The following is a 20,288-nucleotide window of genomic DNA, read 5'->3' as shown; positions in this document are numbered from 1 at the left end:
TCTCTGAGTATATGCACCTGCCTCCCATTTCCATTAATGGCATTAAGAGCTGCATATCGTGTGTAATACAGGATCATCAGGGTCTTTATTGCTGCTCTTTGAAAGGGAATAAAATCATGTCCCTTTCATTCTCTCTGAAACATTACGTGTTAAAATTAAGAGCCCTTGTGCTTTGCCCAATTACTTTACAGATAAAGTTTCTTGATAATGTGCCTCGAAGTCATTTTAATTTGAACAAGCAAATATGTATTCTTTGTTTAAACATTTTTCAATTCCATTTGTGTCCCTGCTAGAATCCGCTGAAAGAACTGCTTAGATTAAAAAAGAAAGAAAGAAAGAAAACAACAAAAAACCCCAAGTAAAATGGACTCTAGTGTCCCTACGGCTGTGTAGTGGCCTCCCCTTCCCCTGTAAGGCCCCTCGCATAGGCAGGCTACCGTACAAAGGACCCTCATCCGTGCTCTCAGTGAATCCCAAATCCCGGCCCTATCCCTCTGTCAAACTGGTATTATTTTAGGGATGTCTTTTAATTTTAGCATTAGCCTAATTATACATATGCATCTATAATACATCCACAAATCAAACATTAGTTGTGGCCGGGAGGTGGACATGGGGCAGCTCAGCAGCTCTCAGCAGTTGGAGGGCTTGCATTTTAATGAGGACTGCAGTGCCCATCCTGGTTAGCCGGGGGCCGGGCACTTCCAGTATTTAGCTCTGCGTGCCTTCTCCCAGCCTCACCAACCTCTTAGAAGCAGATTTCATCTTTGTTTTTCTGATTGGAAACCGAGCCTCAGTTTCCCTAACTGTCAAATAGGATTATACCCTCAGAGCTTAGGGTGAGGACAACATAATATATGTGAAGATTATATATATATATGCACATTTCAGCATAATGTGAATGTGAGGTGTTGCCGTTGTTAAAACAGTTCCTTCTGTGGGTGACTGGCTGGGTCAGTCCATATTGTGGGACTTTTGGTTTCAGGATCATGAGTTCGAGCCCCACATTGGACAGAGAGCCTATCTCAGAAAAAAAAAAAACAACAGTTACTTCTGTTCTGATTATAAGTACTCTTAAGTAAAATTCAAAACCAAATGAGCCCAATTCTTTTGACTGTTCCTGATGTTTAACAACTGAATTCTTCAGTGTTTCCTAAGACCATCACGATGACAAATATTTTTATGCTCCTTTTCCCCTGCCACCCCATAAAAATTGATTCGCAGACATTACTGCAGGCTCCCCAGTCTGCGAGCAGTACTAAAATGCTCAAACTAAATGTACTAAATCCTTGGACTAAATTCTCTACTGTAAAGAAAAAAAAGACACGTTCCTGTGAGGCAGAGGTTGTGTTGCCTATAAATCCATTTACTTTATTTGTCCACAAGTTGAAAAAGAACAGGAGATTGGTGAGGAAATAATAATCAGGCTCTTGAGGCATCAGTTACCTGTATCAAGATACATTTGAATATTTTGATGTAAGCAGATATACATTGAGTATGAGCCTGAGCATGTGGTTCCAGGCTCTGATGTGTGGCCTCTGAGTTCCAAAGGGCTTTGGGGTAGAGGTGAGAGGCATCTGAAGGGCAGTGCTTCCCAGCAGGGTTAGAGACTGTACTGAGAAGGCCTAAGTTTTTTTTGTTTTGTTTTTAAGATTTTATTTATTTATTCATGAGAGACACAGAGAGGGAGGCAGAGACTTAGGCAGAAGGAGAAGCAGGCTCCATGCAGGGAGCCCGATGTGGGACTTGATCCCGGTATTCCAGGATCATGCCCTGAGCTGAAGGTAGATGTTCAACTGCTGAGTCACCCAGGCATCCCAAGGCCTTAGTTTTCAAGTGGAGTCCAGATACTCTAGATATTCTTCTTCAGGTGGTGGGTCAGAAAGGGGAGCTCTGGCTAGTGAGAGATTTGAAGAGGGAGTGAGGATGAGTATGCTTGAGATATGACATCTTAGGGCTCTTGGTTCCTGTTAAGGTCTTTGATGACACCCTGGGGGAGTGATACCTGACTTGGAACCTTTCAAGGTCCCTGCTTGTACACGTAGTTCCATAGTGCAAGGTCTGAAGCCTTCTGAAGCTTTCTGGAAATGCTTTACATGTGCCAAGAACAATGCCTGGAGTCTGCTTTTGGCTTGGGCTCTCCTTCCTACTCAGGTAATTGTGCATCCTTATGTAACCTTTCAAACCGAAGACCGAAAGAGACATTTATAGCAACCTGAAAGTTCCTCTCCTCTCTCTTTCCTCTTTCCAAGTTTGAACTTTGAGATCCTCAGTAAAAAACTTTCTTTGAAAGGAAATGACCTTAATTCCCTGCAGATTTAACAACAGGTTGTGGCCCTGCTCTGGTCTTCTGCTGAAGGACAGGACTGTGTGTGACACAGGGATCCCGGGGACAGACTAACTTTGAAAAATTGGGTAGCTCTACTCTTGCCATGAAAAAGAGAAAGATTGCATGGCTCCTTTTTATACAGGAATCAAGATTGTCACGATTCATTAGGCCTTTTATCTTGTGCATGGCTGTTTGCTCTGGTAGTGGGTTCATCTGGATACATTATTTTTTAAAGATTTTATTTATTTATTTGAGGTGGGGGAGGGAGGGGCAGAGACACAGGCAGAGGGAGAAGCAGGCTCCATGCAAGGAGCCTGAGGTGGGACTCGATCCTGGGTCTCTGGGAGACTGCTAAATCGCTGAGTCACCCGGGCTGCCCTCATCTGGATACATTAAAGTGCAATTCTTTGTGCATTTTGAGTTCTCTGAGGAAAACTCTCATGTTGCATTGCTACAATAATGAGCATACATGTTTTTGAAAGGGATTTTTACTTTGATTTAAGAGCTCTTCAATGGGCTTTATTTTTTTAGAGAAATTTTAGGTTCATAGAGCAAATTTGAGCAGAAAGTACAGCCTCCCCTTTTATCAACATTCTGCTCCAGAGTGGGACATTTGTTAAAATTGGTGAACCTACACTGATAGATCCTCATCACCCAAAGACCATCCTTTATGTCAGGGATCACTCCTGGTGATGTACATTCTTTGAGCTTGAACAAATGTATAGTGATGTGTGTCCATCACTATAGTATCATACAGAAGAGTTTAACTGCCCCAAAAATCACTTGTGCTCTGCCTGGTCATTCCTCCCTCCCTCCCTCGAACCCCTGGCAACCACTCATCTTTTTACTGTCTCCCGTAGTTTTGCCTTTTCCAGAACATCATAGAGTGGGAATCATCCAGTATGTAACCTTTTCAGCTTGGCTTGTTTCACTGAGTAATAGGAATTTAAGCTTCCTCCATGTCTTTTCGTGGTTTGATAGCTCACTTTGTTTTAGCCCTGAATAATATTTCATTGTCTGGATCGCCACAGTTTGTTTCTCCCATTTACCTATTGAAGGCTGTGTTGGCTGCTTCCAGATTTTGGTAATTTTGTACAAAGCTTCTCTAGACATCTCTATGCAGGTTTTTGTGCAGAATAAGTTTTCAGCTCATTTGGATAAATACCAAGGAGTATGTGTATCTTCAGTTTTATAAAAAACTTCCAAACTCTCTTCCAAAGTGGCTGTGCCATTTTGCATCCCGCCCCCCCCCCCTGCCCCCAGCGATGAATGAGAGTTCCTGTTGCTCCACACCTGCAGCACCATTTGGTATTGTCAGTGTTTTGGATTCTGGCCATTCTCATTGGTGTGCAGTAGCCCATTGTTGTTTTCATTCACAATTCCCCAATGACCTGTGATGTGGACCATCTTCTCATATGCTTATTTGCCATCTGTAGATCTTTGAGATATCTGCTCAAGTCTTTACCTCATTTTTTAAAAAGATTTTTATTTAAAAAAAAGATTTTTATTCATGAGGCACACACACACACACAGAGAGAGAGAGAGAGAGAGAGAGAGGCAGAGATACAGGCAGAAGGAGAAGCAGGCTCCATGCAGGGAGCCCGATGTGGGACTCGAACCCAGGACCCCAGGATCATGCCCTGGGCTGAAGGCAGTGCCAAACCACTGAGCCAACTGGGCTGCCCATCTTTGCCCCATTTTTTAAGCCTGCTATTTTTTTTCTTATTACTCTTGATATTATTTGATCCTGTGACAGATGTTAACTTGGTCCCTTCTGACTGGCAGCTGGAAAGTTTGATTTTGGTTACATTTTCCACTTAGATATGTAGGGTCTTAAGCAGACCATACCTGGTACACCTTCCCCTGGGCTTGGCAAAAGAGTCACTTTTATTAACCTGAAGTTCTGGTGAAAGGGCAAGTAGGGGATCTCTGGGTGGCTCAGCGGTTTAGTGCCTGCCTTTGGCCCAGGGCGCAATTCTGGAGTCCAGGGATCAAGTCCCACATCAGGCTCCCGGCATGGAGCCTGCTTCTCCCTCCTCCTGTGTCTCTGCCTGCCCCCCCCATCATAAATAAATAAATAAATCTTTAAAAATAAAAAAAAAAGAAAGGGTAAGTAAAAAGTTAGTGATCAACTAAGTGTGCACCCGCCACTCAACCTATTGACTTCACAGACCTGGCAGGAAAGTACAGTTAGTCCTGCTGTAACGTAACATATTAATTCCTAAAGACCATTGTGCTCTGCAGAATCATGCAGTAAAACCACAGGCATGAGAAGATTAGGGCTAGAGTACAGCACTAAAAAACATAATAGCACATTTAAAAACTAAAGAACCTAATAAAAAATAGCATAGTTTTGCATGTGCTAAGTGATTAGGAAATACATAAGTACAACAAATATGGCAGGCAAAAGTGAAACGTGACATTAGCAAATGTGAAATTCACATGCTCAGGTTATTTCTTAAGGTATCAGTCACATTGGAACAAATTCATATTTTCAAAATGAGTGTTATAGCAGGCTCTAGTGAATACCCTTTGATGCATTCATTTTTAAAAAAGATTATTTGAGAGAGTGTGAGTGTGAATGGGTGGGGGGAGGCAGGGGCAGGAACAGAGAGGGAGGCAGAGGTACAAGTGGACTCCCGTGATCCTAGGACCCTGAGATCATGACCTGAGCTGAAACCAAACCAAGAGTTGGATGTTTAACTGACTGAGTCACCCAGGAGCCCCCCTACTATGCATTCTTGAGCATAGTAGGTCCCTTTCATTCTCATAGTAGCTTCTCCTAGATGATCTCCTTTGTGCTGTCTGAACTGCTGCCATTAATGACCCACTGACCATGACTCTTAGCACCAGTCGATCCCTTCACCAGGGGCATCTTGTGCTGCGTGGGAGGGCCAGGTAACATGCAGAGAGCTGACTTCTGGTTTTATATTGAGGGGTATGCTGGATTGTTTGACCTCTTGCTTACTCAAAATTGCTGATGTGGTGGATGAAGCATTGTCCAGTGTGGAATGGTGAGAAGGCTTCCTTGGAGCCAGGTGAGCTAGGGCTGGCCGCATATTTAAGCCCTCCTTGAACAGTCTTCATAGAGTCATTGAAAGCATATTAGAAGCATGTCTTTCCAGAGTCTGGCATGAATCTTAACAGGCCTATATTCAGTGGTGTCTGCGTCTCTTTCTGTGTATTTTTCCTCTTATGGATTATAGAAACCATTTCTTCCTCGGGAAACTTTTGATCATGTTAAAGACTCATTTCCAAAGGGAAAACAGTGCCTTAGAGAGAAATTAGTTTTCAAAAATAGACATTCATATCGCATATAAATACATAGACAAGCACTCTGACGACAACGACAATAAAATGCTGCCCTTCTGTTCCAGGAAAGAAATACCTTATTTTCTGTTTGGAGGGAAGGATTCTTCACAAACTACAAATGCTCTGCTCTGTGTGTATCATCTCCTATAATCCCCCTCACTAAAGATGCTTTGGATCCAGAGTGGCTCTATTATTCTTGAAAAGCCTTGGGTTTTTCTGTAGATTGACTGAGATTCTTAGCCTTAAAACTTTTTGCTATCCAGGAGCTACATCAAATTTATGAGGTTGCTGTGCTTCATTGGGAATGGGCCCTCTAGGTTGGGGTCTGATGGTTTAAAAAGGTTTTTGTTTTTGTTTTTTAAAATTTTTATTTATTCATGAGAGACACAGAGAGAGACAGAGACCTAGGCAGAAGGAGAAGCAGGCTCCACGCAGGGAACCCAATATGGGACTGGATCCCAGTACTCCAGGACCACGCCCTGAGCCAAAGGCAGATGCACTCAACCGATGAACCACCCAGGTGTCCCTTAAAAAGGTTTTGTAAAGAAAATTCTGGATTCTCCAATCTCCAGTTCAAAGCAGTCCTGTTGTTATGGATCCTCCAATTTTTCTGTTGTTATTTGCTACTTAGGATCACTCTGTTGTCTGTAGAAATGTTGATAGAAATGTCACTGTTTCCGGTAGAGAATAGGAAGGAGCTGGTCTCTTTGCTTAGAGTGAGGGCAGTGGTTTTGATCCTTGGCTCACCAATGGCTTCGCTTACTTGAGAACTTTCTAAGTGTCAGTATTGATTTCCATGTATTTCCTCCTTTAATTCTCACAAAAAACATCGTCAAATGTATTTTGCACTCAGTTGAACTGTGACTTCTGCCCCTTGCACAGGATCAGGCAGCATGAGATTTGAACTCCAGATTTAAAAGAAAAAAAAAATTTTTAAAGATATTTTAAAAAGATTTTATTTATTTATTCATGAGAGAAACAGAGAGAGAGAGAGAGAGGGGCAGAGACACAGGCAGGGGGAGAAGCAGGCTCCATGCGGGGAGCCTGATGTGGGACTCGATCCCGGGACCCTAGGATCACGCCCTTGGCTGAAGGAAGGCGCCAAACCACTGAGCCACCAGGGATCACCAGAAAATTTTTTTTTAATGAAATCTCTACCTCTGGCATGGGGCTCAAACTCACAACTCTGAGATCAAGAGTCATACTTACCACTAACTGAGCCAGCCAGGTGCCCCAGGATTTTGTTTTCTTTGAAGATTTTATTTATTTATTTGAGAGAGAGCAGCACATGAGCAGGGGGAGGGGCAGAGGGAGAGGAAGAAGCAGATTGGCCCCTGAGTAAGGAGCCTGATGCATGGGTGGGGGTCATCTATCTCAGGAACCCCCCCCAGCCCCCCCCCCCAGATGATGACCTGAGCTGAAGACAGATGCTTAACTGATCCACTCAAGTGCCCCAGGATTTTCTTTTTTTTAATTTTTAAAAAAGTGTTAGTATCTTTCTTTTTAAGATTTCTTTACTTATTTTATTTCTTATTTTAGAGATAGTGTGAGTGAGCGTGGGGAGGGCTGGGGCAGGAGAGAGAAACTTTCACAGACCCTTCAGTGAGCTTGGAACCCGACACAGGGCTTAATCTCATGAACCTGAGATCATGATCTGAGCTGAAACCAGGAGTTGGACGCTTAACCAACTGTGCAACCCAGGTATCCCCCCACTTTTTTTACTCTTTCATTTATTTTTTATTGAGGTAAGTTTCACATAACAGAAAATTTACCATTTCTTTTTTTTTTTTTAAAGATTTGTTTATGAGAGAGAGAGAGAGAGAGAGAGAGGCAGAGACATAGGCAGAGGGAGAAGAAGCAGGCTCCTTGTAGGGAGCCTGATGAGGGACTCGATCTTGGATCCTGGGATAACGCCCTGAGCAGAAGGCAGCTGCTCAACTGCTGAACCACCCAGGCATCCCGAAAATTCACCATTTCAGCCATTTTAAAGGGTACAATCCAGTGGCACTTAGTATGTTCTCGGCATTGTGCAACTGTCAACACTTTCTAATTATAGAACATTTTCATCCTCTCAGAAGTAAAATTCTGCACCCATTAAGTTACTACTCCTCTCCCACCCCATATCCATTGGATTGGCAATTTTTAAAAGATTTTATTTATTTATTCATGAGAGACACAGAGAGAGAGAGAGAGAGAGAGAGAGAGAGAGAGAGAGAGAGAGGCAGAGACACAGACAGAAGGAGAAGCAGGCTCCATGCTGGAAGCCTGATGTGTGACTTGATCCCGGGTCTCCAGGACCACGCCTCGGGCTGAAGGCAGGTGATAAACTGCTGAGCCACCCAGGGACTCCCAGATTGGCAATTATTAATCTCCTTTCTGTTTCTATGGATTTTGCCGATTCTGGATATTTCATGTAAATGGATCCTAAAAAAAAATCTGGCCTTTGTACCTGGCTTCTATCACTTAGCATAATGTTTTGGTATTTAATTTCTTTTTATTATGGCTGAATACTATTCCGCCACATGGACATACCACATGTTTTATCCATTTGTCATTTGGTGGACATTGGGTTTCCACTTGTTGGCTATTTTGAATAGTGCTATTACCATTCACACACACGTTTTTGTCTGAACACCTGTTTTCAATTGTCTTGACTACAGTTGATCTTTAACAACACAGGTTTGAACTGTGGAGGCCCATTTATATGTGGAGGTTTTTTAAGATTCTAATTATTTATTCATGAGAGACACACAGAGAGGCAGAGACACAGGCAGAGGGAGAAGTAGGCTCCATGCAGGGAGCCTGACGTGGGACTCGATCTCGGGTCTCCAGGATCACACCCTGGGCTGAAGGTGGTGCTAAACCGCTGAGCCACCCGGGCTGCCCTGTGGATTTTTTTTTATTTTAATTTTTATTTTATTTTTATTTTTTTTAATTTTATTTATTTATTCATAGAGATGCAGAGAGAGAGAGAGGCAGAGACACAGGCAGAGGGAGAAGCAGGCTCCATATAGAGAGCCTGACGTGGGTCTCGATCCAGGGTCCCCAGGATCACGCCCTGGGCTGCAGGCAGCGCTAAACCGCTGCGCCACTGGGGCTGCCCATGGATTTTTTAAAAAAGATTATTGATTTATTTATGATAAAGAGAGAGAGGCAGAGACATAGGAGGAGGGAGAAGCAGGCTCCATGCCGGGAGCCCGACGTGGGACTCGATCCTGGGACTCCAGGATCGCGCCCTGGGCCAAAGGCAGGCGCCAAACTGCTGAGCCACCCAGGGATCCCCTGCCCTGTGGATTTTTAAAATCATTACTGTAAATGTTACTCATCCTTCCTTATGGTTTTCTTTTTTCCCCAAAGTTCTTTATATTTTTAAAGTAACCTCTACTCCAAAGTGTGGGGCTCGAAACTACAACCCCAAGATCAAGAGTCATATGCTCTAACAACTGAGCCAGCCAGTTGCCCCATCTTCCTTATATTTTCTCAGTAACATTTTCTTTTGTCTAGCTTATTTTATTGTGTGAATACAGTATATAACATACGAAATATGCATTAACTGTGTTATCAGTGAGGTTTCTGGTCAGTAGGCTATTAGTGGTTAAGTTTTCAGGGTATCTAGTTTTAAGCAGATTTTTGACTGCATTGGTAGGGGTGGGGGTTGGTGTCCCAAGCCCCTACGTTATTCAGGGGTCAACTGTGTATGTATACCTAGGAGTGGAGTTACCAGGTCACATTGTAATTCTATGTTAAACTTTTTTGGGGGGATTGCCCAACTATTTTCCATGGTGACTGTGTACTATTTTACATTACCATCAGCAGTGTGTGAGGTGAGCACAGATCTTTTCGACTCCAGAGGCTGTGCTCATTTTCTTGAGCCATGCTGTCTCCTAATAACTCCCCAAGGGCTCCAGCAACCCCCTGCCCAATTTCACCTCTAGCCAATAACAGAAACCATGTATACTGTCTCATGTTGTGGGGGAAATTGTTGGTAATATGGATTTGGCTTGGGGAACAGGGGTTTGAAGTTTGTCAGTGGACATCCTCTTCCTCAGTGTCAGGTAGAGGTTTAGAATCACATACTGTATGATTCCAGTTCTGAGAAATGATCCACAACAAGCAAATCCATAGAGAGAGTGTAGGATCAGTGGCTGATGGCTGGCTGCTGAGGTCCCAGGAAGTGATGTGATGACTAAGGTATGGGGTTTCTTTTGGGGAGGGGAGTAATATTGATTGTGGTGATTGTTACACAACTCTAAATGCACTAAAAGGCAATGTGTGGCACACTTTAAATGGGTGAATTATATGACATGTGAATTATATCTCACTAAAACATGAAGAAAAGCAGTGTAGGCTGTGGAGCCTTACTGCCACTTACTAGTTCTGGTCTTAGACAAGTTCTTTAGTGACTCTGCTCCTGTGTTCATATATGTAGAAGGGAGTAAAATAGTAAGTTATGTACCTCCCTCCTAGAATTGAGATGATCAAAGCAGCTGATACAGATAATATAGTGCTTGGCGTGGTGCCTGAGACATAACAAGTGCTCAGTGGATGTTGCTAACTATTAATATTAGCATCATAAAATATTTTTTGAAGGTCCAACTGATAGATGGTGTTCATGATAGGGCAGCAAAGGCAGGAAATGTGTAGAATTCCTCTTAAAATTCTTAGTTCAGCCCTGCTGCCAAGGGAAATGAACAATACAGGACAATGTAATGAGGCAATAATTTGGATAGTAATGAGAGATGAGGTCATGTGGCAGGGGGTGCTGGGTAGACATGGGGGCTAGAAAAAGAATATTGGTGGTGATGCAGGAGAGGAAATTGTATTACAAAAGAATACTCTGCCCTCACTGACAACAGATGTTGGGAGGTCTTGGGCTCTGGGCTCCAGGGCCTCTGACCCCCTTGAAATTCTCTCCGGTTTCTTTGGAGGTCATGATCCCACAGTTGGAGGAGTCCTGGTATAGATTAGCTTCCTTGGGTATGTTTTCCTCTCTCTCTCCCGAATGCCTCCCTTCCCCAGGGTTTTGAGGATTTTGAGGACCTGGGAGCTAGGTGCTCATGGTAGCAAACCAGCAGCTTTTCAGGGGAAACAGGAAAAATCCGGGATCGGGGGGGCCCCGGCAGGAGTCTGAACCACACGGATCTGAGAGTGAAAAGAAATTGGAACAAAGCAGCTTGGCCCGCGGCTCTCAGGTTGAGGGCCCTCCAGAAAAAGCGCGCCCACCGCTGTCTGTGTTCATACTCGCAGGCTCCATGCCTCAAGAATCTGCGTGGCGCCTCCCCATCAGCGTCCCCCGTGGGGGCAGCCAAGGCAGAGACCGGCAGCCTCCCTGCCTCCTCCTCGAGGAGGCAGGCCCCAATCTCACGCACGAAGGGACCGAAGAACTCTTCCAGACAACAGGCTGCGCAAGTGCAGGCGGACAGGCTGTCAGCCGAGCGTGTCCGGTGCCGACACCGTCCGGGTCCCGGTTGGCTTTCCCAGAGTGCATTTCTGCCGACTGTGCACCTCCTTAGAGTACGTGGCCTGGGGTGGTGCGCAGAGCGCGTGTGCGCCTCAGCTGGGCAGAGCCTGAGCTTCCCTCCCGCGAGGCAGCGAGCGAACCGGTAAGCGCGGGCAGCGTGGGTGTGCGCTCCTGCGAGGCCATGAGGGCGTCCGTGCCGGATTCCGTCATGGAGGTAGGAATGTCATGGCAGCTGGAGCCGCACACGCGCACACCGTGCCCAGACACATGCTTGGGCAGTCATGTCAGATACGGGGCTTTGGCTGCCAGAAGGCCTGGCGAGTGTTAAATGCCATTGGCAGGGACCCGGGGGTCAGGGGTTGGGGGGGGGCGCGGGTGGGCAGCTCTGTCACCCTGGGGAGGTTTCTCTGGGCAGCGGGAGAGGGCCCCGGGCTCAGACTGATTTGTGGCCTCCCCTGTCCGCCCAGCCCTCCCCGGCCTGCTGTCTGTCCATCAGCTGCAGGGCCGCTGGCCTGAGCACGCGGGCTGCTCCTTGGCTTTGAGCCAGTGGCGAGCTGGGAGCCTGTGACTTTGAGACTTGGCCCTTTTCAGTTCTCTTTGTTCAGAAAAAAGTTTCATCCTGGCTCTCTTCAGTGGCTGCCGAGGATTAGGAGAACCCCGGGGAGACTTGGCTATAGGACAGCTCTCAAAGCTGTGCTGGGAAATTTGAAGAGGGGCCATTTCTCTCTGTCTTGTTGCAAGTTAACATTCTTCTCTCCCTTCCTAAAAGTTTTTTTACTGTTGCAAACCCTACGGGCGTAATCCCCTGCAGCTATGGAGGGGATTAGACCAGTATCTAGACCAATAAAATGGTTTAAGGACCGTTGCAGTGGACAATATGAAGGAAACTTCAAATCTAGGCACTCGTTTTTAATAGTCGCACCAGTTAGAGCCACTACTGACTTTCCTGGGTTAGCATTTCTCATTCTTGGGGGGGGGGGGGGAGTCTGCTTTTCATGGGTTGTAAAGAAAAAGAAAGCAGGAAGGCTTTGCTCTCCTGAACAGAGCTTGAGAATTGGATCGCCAAGGGGCCAAGGGCTGTGGTATTCCCAAGTACAAGTGGGCCATTTTCAAGAATGTGTAACTACTTGTAGTTTCTGCAGTTAATATTCTTAAGAAATGGAAATTGCCTCAGCTGTAAAGTGGTTTCCTATTAAGCTTTCTTTTTTTAGTGTCAGTGGCTTTTACCTTTAAAAAATCCTATTTTTTCAATGACTATGAACAAATTGTTTTTGAGAATCTGGACACTATAATAGATGAACAGATTTTTTTTTTGGCTTTTTCCTTAAGCTGCCTTTTGGTATAAATCTACAAAAAATGCCTTTATCCAGCTTGTTACCATGTTTCTTTTGGTACTTGGGGAGAACTTTACTATGAAGTGCTTCCATTAAAATTATTTCCTTGAGGACACATTAACAAGCAGAAAGCTGTGGACTACTACATATACACATACCAGGGGTGGGTAGTTCAGTTTCTGTAATCCCACAATACACAAATGTTGGCAGGGTTTCAATGATAGTATTAATCCTGTGAGATACTTTGTCATGCATGATAGATGATATTTACAAATTGAGGTCTGAAATGGTCAGAAGCTTTGAAGATACTTTATTATGCAGTATGTGGAAGTGGAAGTGTTTATATTACTTGTTTTAGATGATATTGGCCAACCAGGCAGCAAAAAATACACAGTCTCGTAATAGGCTGCAACAGTTTCATAACAAACCTGCAGGTTCCTGGGGACTTTTTACAGCCTAAACCAACAAGGTTTGTCAAAGGTTTTGCCAAGGTCTTAAAACCCTATGGGCTACTCAGAGGGTTTTGATATCTCCTGTGAAATGCTAGTCCATTTATATGCCATCCATATACCTGTTGAGTGACTTTCTTAGTAAATTTTTGTGTGGGGAACTTAGAGTGGAATCTGATAGCCCTGCCATGAAGAGCTCCTGGTTCTTTAAGGGCTCTGCTTGATTAATGAGAAAGGATTTGAGCATAATTAGGAATCACAGTGCGTTTGAAGACTGGAAGTGGAAGCCCAAGAAGGGTCACTGATTTGTTCTCAAGGTCCTAGAGGCAGATTGACTTGCTGGGCCTTGTTTCCTCCCAACATGTGTAACCAACTGTAGGTTTGCTTTCCTTTACCCTTCACCCCCTTCACCTCCCAATTTTGGGTACTCTTAAGCTTTTAAAGATTTCCATGATCAAAGAAGCTCCGTTCACCCTGGCCAGACTCTTTGTGACTTTGCACATTTTCTTTTTTTTTTTGTCTTTCCCCAACTACCTTGCACCTTTAGGCTATTTCTCCCACTGGGCTTCTCCCTTCCTGTGCCTTTTTCTTTTTTCTTTTTTCTTTCTCCCCCACCCTTCTGCAGAAAGTCTATTCCATAGTCTTCCTGAGTTTTAGAACAGCATGGTAGTCTGGGCACAATCAAATGACCCTTTTGGATATAGAGTAGGGCTTTTCTCCTTAGAGGCTATAGGGGGAGGTTTGGTTTCTCTTAACCCCTTCCCGTGATGTCAGACACTTGCAGCCGTGACAGTATGATAGATAGCTGGCTTTTTCTTTCCCAGCTTTATTGGAGTAGAAGCCATATACTACAAAACTCACTCCAAGTGTACAATTCAGCGGTTTTCATATGTTTCCGGAGTTGTGTGGCTATCACCACAGTCTGCTGAGGACATTTTTGTCACCCCAAGAAGAAACCTTGTATCTTGCCTCCTCTCCCAGGCCTCGGCAGCTGCTTTCTGTGCACAGATTGATGTCTTGGGGCCCAGTCTGCAGTCCTGTCCCCATAAAGGAAGGTGTCATTTGGCTGCCCACTCACTCAGCTTGATGGTAGCCTTCCTGAGTTTTGCCCATCCTTCCTCGTTGGCCAGACCTGCCACTGACTGCTTTAGAGACAAATAAACTGGGAGATGAGTGTATTCTGTACTGCCATTCCTATGCCAGAGACTTCCAGAATGGGCCCTTGGAGGACCTCTGTGTGAATTTCCTCTCTGTCTGACTTCCGGCAACCTCATTTTTGTCAGATGACTGCTTACTCTTTGCCCCTAAACCCTGGTGATGGGAAACCCCCTGACTGGAAGCTTCCTCAGGGCAGGGACTTTGTAACCCGAGTTCCAGGGCTAATGTCTGTCTGCCACATAATAGGCACACAGCATTCACCGAGTGAGTGAATTTACTTGCTGATATTAATGGAGATTAAATTGTCCTAGCCTTTTTTTTTAAAGATTTTATTTATTTATTCATGAGAGAGAAAGGCAGAAACACCGGCAGAGGGAGAAGCAGGCTCCCTGAGGGGAGCCCAGTGCAGGACTTGATCCCAGGACCCCGGGATCATGCCCTGAGCCAAAGGTAGACACTCAACCACTGAGCCACGCAGGCATCCCTAAAGATTTTATTTATTTATGTTAGAGAGGGCTTACAGGAAGAGAGGGGCAGAGAGTCTTAAGTAGACTGTGCACTGAGTGCAGAGCCCAATGCAGGACTCCATCCCATGACCCTGATCACGACCTGAGCTGAAACCAAGAGCCAGATGCCCCAGAATTACCCTAGCATTTTGACACATACCTGTCATTGTTAGCTAATTGAGCTCATTTTTACTTTTGTGCTTTCCTCTTTTTTTGTGCTTTTTGGGGTGCTTTTCTTTTAAATAGAATAATTTTAAAAAGTAGCATGTAAAATGGGTATCACCATACATTCAGGTTGTATCCCATTTTGGGTACTGATCAGAAATGGACTCATCTCTTACTATAAATGTACTCATCTCTTATTATGTTTCTTGTGAGTTTTCCTATCCAGGAGCCAACACCATGATACTCTGTGAAGTAAGCATTCAGGGGAAAAAAAGTAGGTTTGGAGGACCAGTTATGGTTTTTTTTTTTTTATGATAGTCACAGAGAGAGAGAGGCAGAGACACAGGCAGAGGGAGAAGCAGGCTCCATGCACCGGGAGCCCGACGTGGGATTCAATCTCGGGTCTCCAGAATCGCGCCCTGGGCCAAAGGCAGGCGCTAAACCGCTGCGCTACCCAGGGATCCCGGACCAGTTATGTTTATTCTTTCCTACTAATGCTGTAGAAATCTGTGCTTCGGGTAGCTGCTTTGATTCTTCATAGTGCTTTATCTGAGGAGGAGCTTCTGGTAAGGAATGCTTTTACTTGCGATTGAGTACATGCCTGTTGCAGTCAGAAAAATAAGTGGGCATGAACAGTTTCTATCTCAGATTCCTTGAATTGCCATCACCATGGGCCTGGTATAGAATTGAGAAAGTGTCAGTAAAATGTTAATAGTGCCATGCCAGGAGTTCAGGGCCTTCCATGACATAGCACACACTGCCCTCTGGCATCAGCAAAAATTCACAAGTGAAGCTTGTTGGGTCATTTGGTTTTAATGTTGTCCAACAATAGGATATTAAAAGCCACACACTCAGGAACAGAATATTGAAAATTGCTTTGAACTTTCAAAGCTTGCTATCTAAAATACCCCGGCAACTTTCAAAAAGTGACAGGCAGTGCGGCAGTTCCTAAAAGACATGTGCTTGCTCTTAAGCAAACGCCTAAAATGTTCCTAATTTGTACCAGAGACCTTATCAAAGGGCTTTGCAAAACTTCCAGTCTGGCAATTATGCGTATTAGTTGAGCTTAACCTCTTGAGTCATAGGGTGGGGAGGAGGGAATTATCATTTTATTCTCCTTTCAGCTCTGGAGGCAGGTGGACCTTTCTAAGAGTAGACTGTGGCCTAGTGGGAAAGGATTTGATAAGAAAAGGGAGGGAATTGAGAGAATCCTCTTTTAGAAGTTGGCACTGCTTGCTTCCAAGAGCACCATTCCAACTGTGTGCTGTAGACATGGGAGCTCCGAACAAAAATGTTCCAGCCCCATCAGTGTAAACTACCTCATGTTAGGCTTTAGATTTTCACTGCTCCCACCCTCAGGCCCCTTTTTAGCTACAATACAACTAGGAAAGAAGCTTTTCTGAAAAAATCGCTTTCACTGTTCCTTCTTAGTAAAGAATTTTTAACAGTCCAGAAGACAAAACTGCATGTCAGGAAAATAAGGGACACGTATCTGGGTGTCTGACCTTTAAGTAATAATAATGCATTGTCCTAGAGTTGGGATCTTGTTTCTTCAGGAGAAGCTTTTAAGTAGATTGTAAAAGAGAAGGTCAGAGAAATATTTTAGGAGATGCAAGGTATCTTACTTTGTAAAGACAACTGTTAGCAACCAGATTTTTAAGAAATGCAGTCTTCCTCAGGAAAGATGAAGGGGTAGTGGTTTCTTTATCGATAAATGGAGACCATAGTTATTTTTCTCTGACATTTGGCAATAGAGCAGAAATCTTACTGTATTATGCTTTTTAGGAAAACTTAAAATTTACCTTTGGGGTGTGTATGTGTGTGTGAGGGGGAGAGAGAGGCGGTGGGGGGATACGTTCCCCTTTATGTCCTGTGTCTTGAATTTTAATCATTTCCAAAAAATGTTAAAAACTGGAAGAATTCTGAGTGAGCTAGTCACTAAATGTTATTATTGAACCAGAAAATGCATTTTCTGGTGTTTTCTCTGTGAGCATCTCAGACTTGGGATTGCCAGAAGCAACACTGAAGCTGATTGTATTGGGCAGGGGGGCACTTGGTCATAAGTGTAGATGGTTGGAGAGTGGGCTCTAAGTGTTAAACTTTAGAGTGGTCAGGAGATTTCTTTTTTTTTTTTTTTTTTTATTATTTCTTTTTTTAATGTGTTAAATTTTTAATTTTTTAAAATTATTTTTGTTATTGGTGTTCAATTTGCTAACATACAGCATAACACTCAGTGCTCATCCCACCAAGTGCCCCCTCAGTGCCCATCACCCAGTCACCCCAACCACCCACCCACTTCCCCTTCCACTACCCCTTGTTCATTTCCCAGAGTTAGGTCTCTCATGTTTTGTCACCCTCACTGACATTTACACTCCTTGTTTGTTTCCCAGAGTTAGGAGTCTCTCATGTTCTGTCATCCTTACTGATATTTCCACTCATTTTCTTTCCTTTCCCCTTTATTCCCTTTCACTAATTTTTTATATTCCCCAAATGAACGAGACCATATAATGTTTGTCCTTCTCCGATTAACTTACTTCACCCAGCATAATACCCTCCAGTCCCATCCACATTGAAGCAAATGGTGGGTATTTGTCATTTCTAATGGCTGAGTAATATTCCATTGTATACATAGACCACATCTTCTTTATCCATTCATCTTTTGATGGACACCGAGGCTCCTTCCACAGTTTGGCTATTGTGGACATTGCTGCTATAAACATTGGGGTGCAGGTGTCCTGCCATTTCATTGCATCTGTATCTTTGGGGTAAATCCCCAGCAGTACAATTGCTGGGTCATAGGGCAGTTCTATTTTTAACTCTTTGAGGAACCTCCACACAGTTTTCCAGAGTGGCTGTACCAGTTCACATTCCCACCAATTGTGCAAGAGGGGTTCCCCTTTCTCCACATCCTCTCCAACATTTGTTGTTTCCTGTCTTGTTAACTTTCACCATTCTCACTGGTGTGAGGTGGTATTTGTGGTTTTGATTTGTATTTTCCTGATGGCAAGTGATGCGGAGCATTTTCTCATGTGGTTGTTGGCCATGTCTATGTCTTCCTCTGTGAAATTTCTGTTCATGTCTTTTGCCCATTTCATAATTGGATTGTTTATTTCTTTGCTGTTGAGTTTAATAAGTTCTTTTTTTTTTTAAGATTTTGTTTATTCACTCATGAGAGACACACAGAGAGAGGCAGAGACACAGGCAGAGGGAGAAGCAGACTCCATGCAGGGAGCTCGATGTGGGACTTGATCCCGGACTCCAGGATCATGTCCTGGGCTGAAGGCAGACGCTCAACCACTGAGCTACCCAGGTGTCCCTAATAAGTTCTCTATAGATCTTGGATACTACTAGCCCTTTATCTGATATGTCATTTGCAAATATCTTCTCCCATTCTGTAGGTTGTCTTTTAGTTTTGTTTACTGTTTCCTTTGCTGTGCAGAAGCTTTTTTTTTTAATTTTTATTTATTTATGACAGTCACAGAGAGAGAGAGAGGCAGAGACACAGGCAGAGGGAGAAGCAGTCTCCATGCACCGGGAGCCTGACGTGGGATTCGATCCCGGGTCTCCAGGATCGCGCCCTGGGCCAAAGGCAGGCGCTAAACCGCTGCGCCACCCAGGGATCCCTGTGCAGAAGCTTTTTATCTTAAGTCCCAATAATTCATTTTTGCTTTTGTTTCCCTTGCCTTCACAGATGTATCTTGCAAGAAGTTGCTGTGGCCAAGTTCAAAAAAGGGTGTTGCCTGTGTTCTCCTCTAGGATTTTGATGGATTCTTGTCTCACATTTAGATCTTTCATCCATTTTGAGTGTATCTTTGTGTATGGTGTAAGAGAGTGGTCTAGTTTCATTCTTCTGCATGTGGCTGTCCAATTTTCCCAGAACCATTTATTTAAGAGACTTTTTTCCAGTGGATGGTCTTTCCTGCTTTGTCGAATATTAGTTGACCATAGAGTTGAGGACCCATTTCTGGATTCTCTATTCTGTTCCATTGATCTATGGGTCTGTTTTTGTGCCAGTACCACACTGTCTTGATGATCACAGCTTTGTAGTATAACCTGAAATCTGGCATTGTGATGTCCCTGGCTCTGGGTTTTGTTTTTTAATATTCCCCTGGCTATTCGGGGAAATTTTTAGATTTTTTTTAAGTAGGCTTTACACCCAGCATGGAGCCCGACTCAGAGCTTGAACTCAACACCCTGAGATCATGACCTGAGATCAAGAGTCGGATGCTGAACTGACTGAGCCACTCAGGTGACATTATTTCATTTAATCTTCTCAAGCCAGTGACTGCGCTTTTCTTAGCCTAGATCTGTCCTGCAATTTATTTTTCTTATCACGTGACTGTCGACTGAAATCTGGGTTCATTTCATGTCTTTTCCTCCTCCCTTGCCAGATTTGCTCAATGGGGTCACAGTTGTCCAGATAATTGAAGCGAATGATATCAGTTGGGTGCTTATCAGAGGATCGCCAGGGTGGGAGTTCTTTCTCCGCTGCGTGAGTCTTCTTCCTCAAAGAGGAAGAGGACCGGAAAGCTGATGCAGGAGACTGCTTTTCCCCTGGAGACCTGCTTGTAACTGGTTGAACATTGGCAATGGAAAACCCATCTTTTGGAGGCGTCTTAGGCTTGGTAACATGAAGTTCTTTTACCATTTGAATGTAGTGCTTCTTCCATATACCCTGCTCAAAGGGAGTTGGAGAAAAATTGATGTACCAGTTAAATCGTAGACATTTGAGCATCCAGAGCTGATCCAACTCTGTTAAGTTCTTCCAATGCCAGCTCACCTGTGCACAACGACATAGGCTTCGGGGGTCCAGGAAAGAAAAGATGTATAAAGATAACACCCTTGGAAGCTTGGTAGTAAAATCCAGAGCTTCTGCTGGAATTTTTTCCTGAAGCTTTTGACAGCAGAACTTCTGCTGTGACAGGGAGCAACGTTCTAACAGGCCTGTCAAGATTCTTCTCCGTTGAGAGTCTGTCCATTTGTCAAACCATTTTCCAAGCAGAGCTCTTCTTTCTTCAAATACCCGATCATTCAAAAGCTGATGGTTTAGGGGTGTCCAGGTACTCATCTTTGTCTGCATTTTGGGACCATCTATGCATTTTGGAGGTGCAAATGCCATCATAAAATAACTGAATATCCTTCCATAAGAAAAATCATACCTCTTTCAGCTCACCTCCCTCTTCAAGCCTCAAGCGCTGGTGTTGCCCGGTCAGGAGATTTCTTTCTAGAAAATGAATACTGGCATGTTATGATTACCCTTAACATATACCCTTGGGTATATATGACAAAACAAAAAGACTTTCTGAAATTTAAAAGCAAAATTTGGGTTTTGTGTAACATCTTTCAACCTGTAGAGCCCTGGTCTGGATGGAGTAGCTTGGCACTTGGGCTCAGGGATGAAGGCACGAACCCACTCATTTAGGGTGGGAGCAGCAAGCATTTCTCTGAAATCACCTGCAGCTCCCTTGACTCAATATTACAATGACTTTTGGAATGTCCCGGAAAGTAAATTGCTTGTCTCAAGGCCTCAGTTTCTGTTGGGTGAGTTAATTAACTCACCTCTCCCTGTGAGAAGCA

The 20,288-nt window shown here is 44.1% G+C and overlaps 2 protein-coding genes across 4 annotated transcripts in view; one reads left to right on the top strand and one right to left on the bottom strand.

The window, feature by feature from the left end:
• Positions 1–20,288, top strand: part of GPC4 (glypican 4) — a 116,943-nt gene that overhangs the window by 27,021 nt on the left and 69,634 nt on the right. Inside the window, exon 1 of one of the 3 annotated variants that reach the window (XM_035711971.2) lies at positions 11,183–11,313. The exons of the other annotated variants lie outside the window; for them this stretch is intronic. The gene's annotated coding sequence lies outside the window, so the exon portion shown is untranslated. Of the gene's footprint in view, positions 1–11,182; positions 11,314–20,288 lie in introns of those variants that run through there. 3 annotated transcript variants of the gene reach the window in all.
• On the bottom strand, positions 17,004–19,918 carry LOC112649187 (F-box only protein 16-like). The gene is made up of 2 exons (XM_025431308.3): positions 19,492–19,918; positions 17,004–19,386 (listed from the first exon to the last, which is right to left on the bottom strand). Exons 1-2 carry the CDS (start codon positions 19,831–19,833, stop codon positions 18,985–18,987), a joined length of 744 nt encoding a protein of 247 aa, XP_025287093.1. The 5' UTR covers positions 19,834–19,918; the 3' UTR covers positions 17,004–18,984.

Source organism: Canis lupus, chromosome X, assembly GCF_003254725.2.
Source record: "Canis lupus dingo isolate Sandy chromosome X, ASM325472v2, whole genome shotgun sequence".
Classification (NCBI taxonomy): Eukaryota; Metazoa; Chordata; class Mammalia; order Carnivora; family Canidae; genus Canis; species Canis lupus.
This window is presented reverse-complemented; position numbering and strand designations above follow the sequence as displayed.